This window comes from Moschus berezovskii, chromosome 1 (assembly GCF_049115385.1).
Source record: "Moschus berezovskii isolate FMDL1 chromosome 1, NW_MosBer_1.0, whole genome shotgun sequence".
Taxonomy (NCBI): Eukaryota; Metazoa; Chordata; class Mammalia; order Artiodactyla; family Moschidae; genus Moschus; species Moschus berezovskii.
In genome coordinates this window covers 135,404,240-135,419,889 of record NC_142460.1, presented here as the reverse complement: position 1 = coordinate 135,419,889, position 15,650 = coordinate 135,404,240, and the positions used below count along the sequence as shown (strand labels likewise).

The window sequence follows — 15,650 nt, the reverse complement described above, 5'->3', positions numbered from 1 at the left end:
TCCCGTTTGCTTTTGTTTTTATTTTCATTACCCCTGGAGGTAGATACAAAAAGATATTGCTGTGATTTATGTCAAAGAGTGTTCTGTCTATATTTTCCTCTAAGAGTCTTTTAGTATCCAGTCTTACATTTAGATGTTTAATCCACTTTAAATCATTTCTGCTGCTGCTGCTGCTAAGTTGCTTCAGTCGTGTCCAACTCTGTGTGACCCCATAGACAGCAGCCCACCAGGCTCCCCCGTCCCTGGGATTCTCCAGGCAAGAACACTGGAGTGGGTTGCCATTTCCTTCTCCAATGTGTGAAAGTGACAAGTGAAAGTGAAGTCGCTCAGTCATGTTCTAGGCTACTTATAATACCTAACACAACATAAATACAATGTAAATAGTTGTAAATATAATGTAAATCTATGTAAATTGTTACTGGCATGTAGCAAATTCAATGTAAGGAAATTTCTGGAATTGTTTTTCAAATTCTTTGTTTTGCAGTTGGTTGTATCCACAATGCAGAACTTGTGGGCACAGAGGGCAAACTGTACTTGAAAACACTGCTACAGGTCTTGTGTACAGGGATCTCACCTCTAGCCTTCTGTTCTCTAGGGAATCTCCTCAGCTCTACCAGGTTTGGTTGCTCATGATGAGTTTCCTTAGATATTTCAGAACTCATTGGAATTTATTTCTTTTCCCAGACATAGTGAGTAATAAAAAGCTTTAAGAGGTTCTTATGTTTTATATCCTAATACAGGGTATAGGACATGCAAAGATGGGCTCGATAAAGTACAGAAATGGTATGGACCTAACAGAAGCAGAAGATATTAAGAAGAGGTGGCAAGAATACATAGAAGAACTGTACAAAAAAGATCTTCACGACCAAGATAATCACAATGGTGTGATCACTCACCTAGAGCCAGACATCTTGGAATGTGAAGTCAAGTGGACCTTAGAAAGCATCACTATGAACAAAGCTAGTGGAGGTGATGGAATTCCAGTGGAGCTATTTCAAATCCTGAAAGATGATGCTGTGAAAGTGCTGCACTCAATATGCCAGCAAATTTGGAAAACTCAACAGTGGCCACAGGACTGGAAAAGGTCAGTCTTCATTCCAATCCCAAAGAAAGGCAATCCCAAAGAAAGGCAATGCCAAAGAATGCTCAAACTACCGCACAATTGCATTGATCTCACATGCTAGTAAAGTCATGCTCAAAATTCTCCAAGCCAGGCTTCAGGAATATGTGAACCATGAACTTCCAGATGTTCAAGCAGGTTTTAGAAAAGGCAGAGGAACCAGAGATCAAATTGCCAACATCTGCTGGATCATGGAGAAAGCAAGAGAGTTCCAGAAAAACATCTATTTCTGCTTCATTGACTATGCCAAAGCCTTTGACTGTGTGGATCACAATGAACTGTGGAACATTCTGAACAAGATACCAGACCACCTGACCTGCCTCTTGAGAAACCTGTATGCAGGTCAGGAAGCAACAGTTAGAACTGGACATGGAACAACAGCCTGGTTACAAATAGAAAAAGGAGTGCGTCAAGGTTGTATATTGTCACCCTGCTTATTTAACTTATATGCAGAGTACATCATGAGGAATGCTGGGCTGGAAGAAGCACAAGCTGGAATCAAGATTGCTGGGAGAAATCTCAATAACCTCAGATATGCAGATGACACCACCCTTATGGCAGAAAGTGAAGAAGAACTAAAAAGCCTCTTGATGAAAGTGAAAGAGGAGAGTGAAAAGGTTGACTTGAAGCTCAACATTCAGAAAACTAAGATCATGGCATCTGGTCCCATCACTTCATGGGAAATAGATGGAAAAACAGTGGAAACAGTGTCAGACTCTATTTTGGGGGCTCCAAAATCACTGCGGATGCTGATTGCAGCCAGGAAATTAAAAGACGCTTACTCCTTGGAAGGAAAGTTATGCCCAACCTAGACAGCATATTAAAAAGCAGAGACATTACTTTGCCAACCAAGGTCCATCTAGCCAAGGCTATGGTTTTTCCAGTGGTCTTGTATGGATGTGAGAGTTGGACTGTGAAGAAAGCTGATTGCCGAAGAATTGATGCTTTTGAACTGTGGTGCTAGAGAAGACTCTTGAGAGTCCCTTGGACTGCAAGGAGATCCAACAGTCCATTCTAAAGGAGATCAATCTTGAGTGTTCATTGGAAGGACTGATGCTAAAGCTGAAACTTCAATACTTTGGCCACCTCATATGACGAGTTGACTCACTGGAAAAGACTCTGATGCTGGGAGGGATTGTGGGCGGGAGGAGAAGGGGACAACAGAGGATGAGATGGCTGGATGGCATCACCGACTCGATGGGCATGAGTTTGAGTGAACTCCGGGAGTTGGTGATGGACAGGGAGGCCTGGCATGCTGTGATTCATGGGGTCACAAAGAGTCGGACACAACTGAGTAACTGAACTGAACTGACAGGGTATAGAGAAATTAAGATTTTTAGCTCTGACATCAATACATGCCTTGAGAGGGAGGGGCACAGAGTGAGGGCTGTGATGATGTAATTGGGAAGTTATGCAATCAAAGTGATAAACAGTTAACTCAGAGTCGTCTTCTCAAATAATTACATCTGCACTTATGTAAACTGAAGATTTTGTAAATTTAAAGCATATAAGATTCTATGACTTGTGAAATCTGTATGCTGCCACCGACCTAATTCTACTGTTCACAGATCACTAATCACTACTTTGAGAATTCCAATCCAGCTTACATTGCTCCAAAGACATCTAGAAAGTTCAAAGTTGGAACATCAACACTGTGCATTCAAGAATATTGTAAGGGGGAAATAATTACCCATTTATTAGTTGTGTATTTTGATATTTTGTGCTATGACTTGGAGATTTGAGAAATATATTCATTCATAAAGGGCTTAAATTTAACAGAAAAAATTCACATGTATGAAAATGTGAGTGAACAAATAATATGTCATTAATACTTCATGTAATTAAAAAGTATGCTGTAATATAAGCTCATACAAAGTGCTGATCTTCTGTTGTAGCAATAAACAGAAACATGGTTGAGGTTTACCAATATAAGCTGTCATTGATCAGCGTCTTATGTACCAGAGAAGTAATGCCAACATACACACACACATATATATGATAAGTGTGTTTCTAAACTTCTGTGATGACAAAAATCACCTGGGGAATTTATTTCTTAATAGGCCTTCTCTTGACCTACTAAAATGAGCTTTCCAGAGCAGAAGTTTGAGAATCTGTCTTTTTAAACAAATGATTCAATTGTTTAAATTCAGGCAGGCTTAGCAAACATTGCAGTTTTCACAACAATTCCATGAAAACATTCTTCTTCTTTTATAGTTGAGAAAACTAAGGTTAGAAAGATTAATTAACTCCTCAAAGGACTCCTAAACTAGAATACAACAATCTGACTTCCAAAAGTTTTGTTCTTTTCACTGCACTAAGCTTTCTTTGTTCTCTGAGCAAATGATCAGGTTGGATATGAAAACATAGCATTAAAATAATTATAGAAAAAGTCATTTCCACTACTGCTTGAAAACAACATTACAATCTGTTTTAAAGTGTTAAAGAATATTGAGTTCTTGAAGTAAGAAAATCTTTTTTCAAGGTGGACAGTTAAGATTTGTGGGAAAGCTGGAGCTTTTGTGTTTCAGGAGAAAGTTGGACACACATTTGAACAAGAAACGAGATATCCCATAGCTTCAAAGAACTAAGGAAAAGGCCCAATGTGTAGGGAGGAAGAATACTTCAGACTAAAGAAAAGAAAGTTGTTCTGACAAAGTACATAGGTTACCTCAATTTTGTTTTCTAAGTTTCTAATCTAATGTCAGAACTCTGTGGTATAGAGGTATAAAAATGCAAGAAACCTGACAGGTCATGCAGGAATGGTATCAACAGAAAGAAATAGAGAAAAACCCAGTCTCTAGGAAGAAAGCTAAAATATGAGATGATGTCCTTAACCCAAGTGAAAGCAGAGCCCAGTTGTAAAGAAGCCTAAAGCCTTCAGAAGGTTGGTGACAGCCCACAGGCTGCTTCACCTAGGAAGTCTTTTAATGGATTTCAGGAAATCCATTGAAAAGCATCTACAGTTTTGTTTGAACGTATGTGTTCTGAGAAAGCTATGGCTTTCATGGGTTTCTCATTAAAATCTGTCATACAGAAAGAGGTCAAGGGAATAAAACAACCATATTTTTAATTAATTCAAACAATGTGAAGAAGGGGGCAAATGGTAGATGGTTTTGAAACCCTTACAAACCTCTGTAAGTATCAGGCAAGTCTAGAGGATTCAGGTCAGCAGTGTCCTGGTGAATGTTTAAAACTGGCTGTCCAGTGGGGGAAAGCCCTGATTTATAGTACTTGTTGATTTCCGTGGCCAATTTAAAGCTGCCAATGAGACGGAGACTAACTTAGAAAATTCCTGAAAATTTAACAGTAAGCTTTCACAAGACTACAGGAGCCAGATCCAGTGGTCCTCTGATTCAGGATGAGTTCAATCTTTTCAAGTCATGAGAAAACCAAGATTAGGTCAAGTTGTTCATGAGAATAGTTGAACCTAATTTTATATACATTTTCTGTTAGCATTTTAAAATTACTGCTTTAAACAGACTTTTTAAAAAGCTTTTTTGAAATGTTTAACCAAGTCTGTAAGATAAGAATTACTGAACAAAGCCAGTTCAGTTCAGTAGCTCAGTCGTGTCCGACTCTTTTTGACCCCGTGAAACGCTTTCCCTAATTTTTTTGATAAGAGATTTTCCTTTTCTACAGAAAAATTAGTTGACTAGAAAAGGATGCTGTAGTTAATGAGGAAGAAACTGGGGCACTGATCCCATTTGTGAGGGCTCCACATTCATGCTCTAATCCCCTCCCAAACTTCACCCCCACTGCCAAATACCATCAAATTTAGGGGTTAGGTTTTCAACTTAAGAATCTTGAGGGGACACAAACATTCAAACCATAGCACTTCTAGAGCAGTGATTTTCCAACTATAGATTTTGGACCAGGACCACCAGCATTAGCTGAAAACTTGTTAGAAATGAAGTTATGAAGTTCTCAGCCATTTGTGGCTACTCTGTTCTGATATTTTTAATACATGCAGGTATGTGTGCATGTTGGTATAGCCCCTCCTTTCTTACACAAAGGAGAGCATAGATTGTTTTGTACCTGTTTTGGGTTTTTGTTTTTCCAAAGGTGACATCATATCACTGTATAGAGACCCCCTTCATTCATTCCTTTTTCTACTGGATTGGGTTGCCATTCTCCTCTCTAAGGGATCTTGCTGACCCAGGGATCGAACCCAGGACTCCCACACTGCAGGCAGATTCTTTACAATCTGAGCCACCAGAGCAGAGAAGCCCGTAACAGATGCTTAAGTGCCACAATATGTAGATTGACTACAGTTTATTCAGTTGGTCTTCTATTAATAGATATTTGGCTTTTTCCAGGGTTTGGCTTTAATAGATTATGCTATAATGAATAGACTTGTGCATATATGGTTTTGTATTTTTACCAGTGTATCTGAGGAAACATCAGTATTCTTAGAAGAGCAATAGCTGGGTCAAAAGTTAAATGCATATGTAATTCTGGTACTTTGATTGTTAAATACCCCTAAAAGTATTGTATCATTTTGAATTTCTAAAAACAGTATACAAGAATACTTATTTCCCCACTGCCTTACCAATATATACTGTCAAATATCTTCATATTCCCCATCTGACAGGTGAATAATGCCTCTTCCATACAGAGTTAATAACAGTTCTCTTATTATGTAAGAGTTTTAAGGGACAAGTTTACATTTACATTTTGTTTTCTATGAACTATCTGTCTTATTTCTAGCTCATTTTTTTATGTTTAATTTACCAAATACTTTCCTATTGCTTATAGTTAGAAACATTTTTCTTACTCTCAGTTGATATAGAAATTCATCTATATTTTCCTATAGTTCTTATTTGTACCCAGAATTTTTAAATATGTTTCTGAATAGATTCTTAGGTTCAAAGTAACAGTTTACAAATGCAAGTTTATAAACTGATGTCAAACATTGCAGTTATTTACATGAGAAACATTTAATAATCTGTCATTTCATGCTTTTCTTAATTCTTCTAAATGATGTCAATCTGAAGTCTTCTGGCCTGCATGATAAAATGTTCTATTAGTAAAACAAATAAGATTATTCCTGGAATAATGTATACTCTTAATGAATAAACATTCAATTATTGAAAACTTTACCTTTCTAAGAAAAGACAACATAAACCATTACGATGCATCCCACAATCCAGCCAATTAAGAGAAGAATAGGGACCACAAAGCGAGATAATGAAACCTCTGCTGAAAAACAAGAGAAATCAGGTTAGAATGGTCATGTTGGTATTAAATCTTCTGAATCAAGAGGATAAGAGGAAATCTGATATAATATCAAGGGAAAAAATACACACTCTAATGACACCCATACATGATTATTATTTTCTTTTCTACAAAGTGTACTTGTGACTCAGCTGGGTATTTGAAAGAGAAGTGTGTGTGTGAAAGCCACCTGGTGGCTCAGATGGTAAAGAATCTGCCTGCAATTCAGGAGAGTTGGGTTCAATCCCTGGGTTGGGAAGATCCCCTAGGGAAGGGAAAGGCCACCCACTCTAGTGTTCTGACCTGGAGAATCCCATGGACAGAGGACTGTGTTCAAACCATATGACTTCCTTTTATAGTTAGGTGACCTTGGGCAATCCTGAGCTTGAACTTCCCGATTTATAAAATACAGAGAGTGAAACTCATGATATCCACCTCCAGGAATTGTTCTAAGAATCAAATGACATTGAGTAAGTGCCAAGACTTTGTAAACTCTAACCACCATGTGTGTTTGCTGTATACAGAACACATTTCTGCATTTGTTCAACAACACAGAGACCAGCCGTTTACATAGAAACACTGGAAAGTGAGGTAATTCCTACTAAATAATCTTAAAGTAGGGAAAAGTGTTGAAAACTGTTCTTAGATTTGATAGCTGACTTTATCATAGGAAAAGAAAGCATTACACCTTATGTAATCATGTAATCATTCCTGAACAGAGCAAAGAGATTCTATTTTTTCCACTGGTTCAGTATAGCAACCAACACTAATCCAACACACACATAGAAGACAAAAGTATAACTCCTCTTGTGTTTCCTACTTATACACTTACCTGTAAAAAGGCAACTTATAAAAGTATTTTTTCACTGCATCTCAATCTTATTTCAGACACCACACAAAATAGCTTAAAACACAGAAAGACATCATATAGAATAATGCCCTGTGTTAAAGTCTCAGATATATTCTTAACTGTAAGCACAAGTAGATTTTATGCAATTAGCTAACAAAGAAAATGCATATTCTTAGCAACTGCATTCCTATTCAATCTAAAAGTGAAGTTTTTTTAATGCTGTTAAAATCATCAAGAAATGAGACACTTCTAAAATTTGGAGACATAATAGCAAATCTCCTGAAATTAATATGAATTTTAATCGCTTATGTTTCCAAAACTGTTGGAGTGTCTCAACTCTCACAAGTTCAACAGCTTTACTTAACTTCTCCATCACACTGTGACCTTGAACAAAGCATTAACCACAACACTGTGAAAAAATTTTTCTCTTTACCTGCCATGTTGGCCTTAAGGATAAAGGGAATATTATGATATGGATAACATTTGGATAAAAGCCTTTTCATGAATTAAGGTACCATTACACTGGAAGTCACAATAATTTTTTTCAACTGTTTCTATATTGATTTAGTATTTTTTCCTGATTTCAAGGAACTTAGAATTAATACCAATATTTTAACTGAGCATTTGTATTTTATACAAGCATATTTTAATATATTTCTAAAATGTACATATATGCCACTACTTTTAGTACTTTATAGTATCTCATTATTTATTACTCCTTGAAAAAAACAATTGATTGTGCTTTTAAATACCCAAAGCATACCTGCATTTGTCTTCTGTTAACACTAGTACTTTAAGTTTTATTATAATCTGTAGCATTGGTTCAAAATAGGAATATATAGGAACATAACATTTGCATGTGTCACTTACATCAATAGTACAAATAAGCACAAAATCTCTTTTTAAATATGAAGAATAATTTCAAAATGCTTCTCTCCAAGCCTGAGCATGCCCAAGTAGGTAGACTTATACATATTAAGAACACTGTGCTCTGGGATAAGACTATCCAGGTTTAAAACCTGGTGCCACCACACTCTTGCATATGATTACAAGCAAGTTACTAAATTTTGTTATGCCTCAGTTTCCTTATCTGTAAAATGGAAATGGTGACATCTCATGAGATTGTTGTCAGGTTTAAAACATTAATTTCCATAGACATTTAAAGCTTTCTTGGATGCTATACATAGTCAGCCCATCTTATCAAATATTTTTCTTAGATATAAAAAACAATTAAAAACCAGAAGAAAATAAATTCAGATGTGAAGCATCTTAGAAATGACTAAGCCTATTTTATTTATTTTTGACAGTCAGAAAACAGACACAGAAAGGTAGAGGGATTTCCCCACTTTCACATGGCCATTTAGTATCACAACCAACACAAAATTAAAATATCCTTGATTCTAGCCCAGCACACCACAGTACTTCAAATTCAAATCCAGTACAACACTGGAGAATAACATGCGTCTAACTCAATTTTCAAAACAAGCATGAACAAATTAAACTCTTTTGTTTCTTTGAACCTTTCAAAGTTACTCATTTAATGTATAGATATGGTCCATAAATTGCATATCTAATGCATTCTTGCAGTCACACTAACACATGTGTGGTTAATCCTCCTTTAGAAGAGATACCATGCTCTTCAGAATAACAGAGAAACAGAAAATAAACCTGGGAGCCTGGAATGTTTTTTGCCAAGGCCTTAAATCTTACCTTTTTCAGCCATTCTTCCTGTTGTTGGGTGGGCTGGTCAGGGCCACGCTTACCTCTTTGTTATTGTTATCCAGTGTCTCTTTGAACTTTAAATAGATACGTGAAGAGTGTGGCAGCTGCCTGACTCCTGGCTGCCAACTGTCTGGGTGATATAAGGCCTTGGAAAGCAGAACTCCTCTGTCTTTTTCTTTATCCTATTATTATGGAGGAAACAAGGGACTACAGGATCTAAAGTTAAGCTGAATAATTCTAACTCAGAGAGATGCAGATTTTTTTACTCACTCAATGCCTCAGACAACATGAAGGAACTCTTCAGGGAAGTGGGTGTACAGAGGAAAGATGACATTGCAATTAGACAAGTCCTAGTAAAGAAGAAGGGTGGTATGATGGAGGGAAAGGACTTTGAAGTTGGAGAGACCTGGCTTCAAATTCCAATTGCTATTTCTGTAATAAATGAAAGTAGCTTAACTGAGCATCAGCTTCTTTAGTTGTAAAATGAAGAGAAGGAAATGGCAACCCACTCCAGTGTTCTTGCCTGGAGAATCCCAGGGACAGGAGGGCCTGGTGGGCTGCCGTCTATGGGGTCACACAGAGTCGGACACAACTGAAGTGACTTAGCAGCAGCAGCAGCTTAACTGAGCATCAGCTTCTTTAGTTGTAAAATGAAGATACTAATACCTACCCAAGGAAGAAGTGTCAAAAAGATGAAAAAGCTATATGAAATTTAGACAATTCTTTATTACATTACAGAATGCAAAAGATAAAATAAATGGTGCCCCTTTTCTATGAACCAATCTAAAAAAAGAAAATTGTAATACAAATGTCCTAGAAACGAAAACAATAAAAAACTGTGGTCTTGCCTAGACTTTTCAGAGAGCAGTCATAATCTTGTTTTTATTAGCAATGTATAAAAATGGGACATTCCATTATTCAAGTCCAACCTGGCTTATGTAACATGACCTAGACTATGCTCTAGATTCTCATTGGAGTAACTTCTGGGTCTGGATGGAAAATTTTTGCAAAATGACCTTTAACTGACTTTGAAAAAATCCAGCACAAGACTGAGTGTCCTCTAAAGACAGACTTACCTGATCTGATCCACCTTCAGAGTTCCAAGAGTAATGTTTCCTGCAAACAACCACATCTTATCACTGATCAAAATCCACTAATGCTTCTCCATCTCCTGAAGAATAAAAAGCAGATTTCTTGTTAAGATCCCTAAAAATTCTCACCCCTCTAACTTCCCATTTGCAATGATGCTTCAGCCACACTGAACTTGCTATTGTATGAATCCAGGATGCTACCACCCACACAGGCAAGGATAACCTATGAATTTCTACCTACAGATTATAGCGTGCAGCCAAAAGATCTGGTAAGTTTACTGCATGTTTAATATCATTTAAGCCAAGCTGTCATCTCTCTCCGGTTTAATATTGAAAAACTGACTGGCTTTACCAGATAAGAAGAGAGGTTATGTAACAAAATGCCTGGTAAAGTCAGGAGGTGTTTTCCCAATATTAAATAGCTGTATATTGAACAAAACTTAATTGAGGGCAAGATGGACAGAAAAAGAAGAAAAGTATAATGTTAGATCTCATTACAAGCTGAAAACTTTAAACAAATAGGCTCAAATGAACACCCTTAAAAAAAAAGATATTCAAAAGAAACAGTAAAGTACCATCCAAAGAACAAACAAAGATACCTATGTATTAGGGTAAAATAATCTGCCTGAAATGGATAAAAATAGAATGTATGAAAGTATATACATTAAAAATAGCTATTTCCATGTCAGATGTCTTAAACTCTTTTCTAATGTGGTGTATTAACATTATCACACAAATTTTGATTCTGAGGATGGATTACTTTTCAACTCATTATTTTCTTTAGTTTTCTGTGAGTGAGGGAGTGATTGTTGCTCAGTTATGTCTGACTCTTTGTAGGCTGCTAGTCTCCTTCGGCCATGGAATTTTCCAAGCAAGAATACTAGAGTCGGTTGCCATTTCCCAGGGGATCTTCCCGACCCAGGGATCGAACATGGGTCTCCTACATTGCAGGCAGATTCTTTACCATCTGAGCCACTAGGGAAGCCTACTATTAAGAAACATTTCTAAGTATAAAGATAAGTCAACTTATAAAGTATCAGCAGATACATGCTTGACTTCATATTACAATCTATAGACAGTATATTAGACCCAGGGATTGAACCCAGGTATTCCGCATTGCAGGCAGATTCTTTACCATCTGACCCACCAGGGAAGCTAGTTTTCTATAGAGAGAGGGAAAAAAAGAAAAACTAATTCAATGAACATGAATTGCCCAGATCTCAGAGAAAGGTTCAATCTAAAATCTCATTTCCTTGCTATCAGTTTTTTTAAAAGTTTTATAATATTTATTCAGGAAAAATGTTTTATTCATTATTAGAATAGTTTTGCTTTAAACTCATAAACCCAAGGGCCTATATTTGACCATTTTCTCATCTTCTTAAGGCATATCACTTAGGTATATAGGTACATTTTCTATTTTTAATTTGCAACTTCTCTTGAATATTTAGATCTCAGTTCCTTTATTATCAAGGTGACATTAGTTTCTTCCAGGGTATTTAAGCTAAAAAATTTTCAAACACTTGGCTCCTTATTCAAAAGAAGTCAGAATTCTTCACTTTTCAAACTATTTTTTATATCCAGAATTATAGTAGATATTATAGATCAATATCATAGATCTTCATATGGACAAATTCCTATAAAGACACAAACTTCCAAAAGTGACTCAAAGGAATAGCATATTTGAATAGACTTATAAAAAGTAAAGAAGCTGAAGTCATAATAAAATGCCCCACAAACCAAAGTCCTAGAATAGATGGCTTCACTGGTGAATACTACCAAACTTGCAGAGTTAATGCTAACACTTAAAAACTCTTTGCAAGCATAGAAAAGGAAGGAAGACTTCCCAACTCACTCTATGTTGCCAGTGTTATCCTAAAACCGAAACCAAAGATCTTATAACACTATAGACCCAATCTTGCTAATGAAAGTAGGTGCAAAAATTCTCAGCAATAAACCAACAAACCATATCCAGTAGCATAAAAATTATACACCATGATCAAGTAGGATTTATTTCAGGAATATGTAGTCAATACAACTTTCAAATACAAGTTAATATTATATACCACATTAATAGAGTAACAAAAAACATACGATCATCTCAGTAGATGAAGAAAAAACATTTGATAAAAACCAAATACTATTTCAAGATAAAAACACTCAGTAAATGAATTAGGAATAAATTCTCCTCAACTTCATGAAGGGAATCTATCAATATAAAACTCCCATTGCTGGGAGTGGGATGAACTGGGAGACAGAGATTGACGTATATACAGTACTATGCATAAAATAGATAATGAGAACTTACTGTATATCACAGGGAACTCTACTCAATGCTATGTGCTGACCTAAATGGAAAGGAAATCCAAAAAAGAGCTATATGTACACGTATAGTTGATTCATTTGTCGTATAGCAGAAACTAACACAACATTTCAAAGCAATTATACTTCAATAAAAACATAAAGTATATCTTTAAAAAAATGCTGTTACCATCATACATCATACTTAATTGTGAAAGACTAGATGCTCCCCCCTACTCAACATCATAAATTTAACCAAAGAAATACAAGATCTGTAACTGAAGACAAAAAAAATAAATAAATAAAAACATTGCCAAGGAAAATTAAAGAAGATCTAAATAAGTGGATCAAGAGGGAAGAAAGAAAGAAAGTGAAGTCGTTCAGTCGTGTCCAACTCTGCAACCCCATGGACTGTAGCCTACCAGGCTCCTCCGTCCATGGAATTTTCAAGGCAAGAGTATTGGAGTGGATTGCCATTTAAGGGACATATGTATACCCATGGCTGATCTACGCTGATGTATGGCGAAACCAACACAATGTTGCAATTATCTTTTCAATTTAAAAGGAAAAAAAAAAATAAGTGGAAAGACATTCCTATATGTCTTTTAATCTATCCTATAGATTAAAACACTTGATGATGTTAAGGATGGCAATACTACCAGAAGTGATCTACAGATCCAATGTCTTTCTTGGCTTCTCTGGTGGCTCAGTAAAGAATCTTCCTGCAATGCAAGAGGACCTGGGTTGGATCCCTGGGTTGGAAAGATCCCGTGGAGGAGGGCATGGCAACCCACTCCAGTATTCTTACCTGGAGAATCCCCATGGACAGAGGAGCCTGGCAGAGCTTCAGTCCATGGGGTCACAAAGAGTCAGACACGACCAAGTCACTAAGCACATATAATGTATTTCTATCAAAATACCAATGACTTGTTGCTTTTTTGTTTGGTTGTTTTTTTGTTTTGCAGAAATGGAAAACCGCACCTTAAAATTCATACAGAATTGCAAGGGACCTTGAGTAATCAAAACAATCTTGAGAAGGAAAACAATGTTGGAGAACTCACATTTAACTGATCTCAAAACTTACTACAAAGTTACAGTCATCAAGAATGTGTGGTACAGGTATAAGGACAGATATGTAGATCAATCGAATAGAATTAAGAGTTCAGAAATAAACCCAAATACTTACAGTTAGTTGATTTTCAGCAGGCTGCCAAGACAAAATATTAGGGAAAGAATAGTCTTTTCAACAAAGGGTGCTGGGACAACTAGTTTTAAATATGCAAAAGTATGATGGTAGACTCCCTACCTCATAACATATTCAAAAATTAACTTAAAATGCACCGAAGACTGAAATGTTAGATCTAAAACTATAAAATCAGAAGAAAAGAGGGATGAAACAGGCAGCTGTTTCTTGGATATAACACCTAAGTAGAAGCAATCAAAGGAAAAATAGATAAGTTGACTTTCATCCATATTTAAAACTTTTGTACATCAAAGAACACCATCAAGAAAGTAATAAAGCCATCTTTGGAATGGAAAAATATTGCAAATCATACATCTGGTAATGCTTTAGTATCTATATTTAAAAAAAAAAAAAACCTCTTAAATAATTAAGAAAAACCAATTTTTAAATGGGCAAAGAATTTAAATAGACATTTATCCAAAGAAGATATACAAGTGGCCAATAAACACATGAAAATATACCTGAAACACTAGTCATTAGGGAAATACAAATCAAGACCATAATGAGCTACCACTTCACCTCCACTGAGATGAGTATGATAAAAAAAGACAATAACAAGCACTGGCAAAAGTGTGGAGAAACCAGAACATGTCGATGCTGGTGGGAATGTAAAATGGTACAGTCACCTTGAAAAACAATTTTGCATTTTCTCATGTTAGGTATGGAATTAATCTTAAGACCCAGCCATTTCATCCTTACATGTATACCAAAGAGAATTAAAAACAGGTGTTCAAACAAATACTGTACACAAATGTTTACACAAATGTTTATAACAGCATTATCAAATAGTCAAAAAGTAAAAATAAACTGATAAACAAGCCAAATATGTTATAGCCATACAATGTGATGTTGTGGAGCAATAAAAAGGAGTGAAGTTCTGGTATATGCCTAAACACATCTGAACCTTGAAAATATTATCTTCAATGAAAGAAGCCATATTCTATTATTTCATTTTATGAAACATCCAGAACAGGCAAATCGATGGGGACAGAAAGTGGATCAGTGGTTACTTGGCAATGAGGGAGATGAAAATGGGGAGTGATTGCTAAGAGCTAATATGTTTCTTTGAGGAGTGATAACAATATTCTGGAATTAGGTAGTGCTGATGGTTGTAAGGTTTTATGGATATACTAAAATCACCGAATTGCATGCTTTGAAAGAGTGAGTTTTATGGTACGTGAATCTTATCTTAATTTTTTTAAGTTCAAATTGGTTCTTGAAACAAGAACGATTTAGAGAAGAACCCCTAGACCTGCAAGGTGGAAATGGGAAGGGGAGACAGAAGAGGACTGGGAGAAATGCCAGGCAAAACAGTAACAAAGTTGAAATTTATTATTTTTAAAATTTATTTATTTTTTAATTGAAGGATAGTTGCTTTACAGAATTTTGTTGTTTTCTGTCAAACCTCAACATGAATCAGCCATCAGTTCAGTTCAGTCACTCAGTCGTATCCGACTCTTTGCAACCCCATGAATCACAGCACGCTAGGCCTCCCTGTCCATCACCAACTCCCAGAGTTCACTCAAACTCATGTCCATCGAATCGATGATGCCATCCAGCCATCTCATTCTCTGTCATCCGCTTCTCCTCCTGCCCGCAATCCCTCCCAGCATCAGAGTCTTTTCCAGTGAGTCAACTCTTCGCATGAGGTGGCCAAAGGATTGGAGTTTCAGTTTCGGCATCAGTCCTTCCAATGAACACCCAGGATCGACCTCCTTTAGAATGGACTTGTTGGATCTCCTTGCAGTCCAAGGGACTCTCAAGAGTCTTCTCCAACACCACAGTTCAAAAGTGCTTCAGCATTCAGCTTTCTTTATAGTCCAACTCTCACATCCATACATGACCACTGGAAAAACCATAGCCTTGACTAGATGGACCTTGGTTGGCAAAGTAATGTGTCTGCTTTTTAATATGCTATCTAGCTTGGTCATAACTTTTCTTCCAAGGAGTAAGCGTCTTTTAATTTCATGGCTGCAATCAGCATCCGCAGTGATTTTGGAGCCCCCCAAAATAAATTCTGACACTGTTTCCACTGTTTCTCTGTCACCCTTCTTATTTAACTTATATGCAGAGTACATCATGAGGAACACTGGGCTGGAAGAAGCACAGGCT

The 15,650-nt window shown here is 36.5% G+C and overlaps 1 protein-coding gene across 13 annotated transcripts in view; it reads right to left on the bottom strand.

Annotated features, from left to right (window-relative positions):
• Window positions 1-6,029: 6,029 nt before the first annotated feature.
• The window catches only part of STRIT1 (small transmembrane regulator of ion transport 1), a 33,546-nt gene continuing 23,925 nt past the window's right edge, over window positions 6,030-15,650 (bottom strand). Inside the window, exons 2-8 of one of the 13 annotated variants that reach the window (XR_016038206.1) lie at window positions 12,303-12,342; window positions 11,133-11,160; window positions 9,983-10,077; window positions 9,364-9,572; window positions 9,177-9,256; window positions 8,895-9,088; window positions 6,215-6,316 (exon numbers count right to left, since the gene is read on the bottom strand). Coding sequence is in view for 5 of the 13 variants with exons in the window: in XM_088839603.1 (XP_088695729.1) it covers window positions 6,225-6,316; window positions 6,638-6,783; window positions 9,983-10,038 (294 nt within the window). In the remaining 8 variants the exon portion in view is untranslated. Of the gene's footprint in view, window positions 6,124-6,214; window positions 6,320-6,637; window positions 6,784-8,894; window positions 9,573-9,982; window positions 10,078-11,132; window positions 11,161-12,302; window positions 12,343-15,650 lie in introns of those variants that run through there. The other 12 variants (XM_088839603.1, XR_016038203.1, XR_016038204.1 and 9 more) reach the window with 12 other exon arrangements.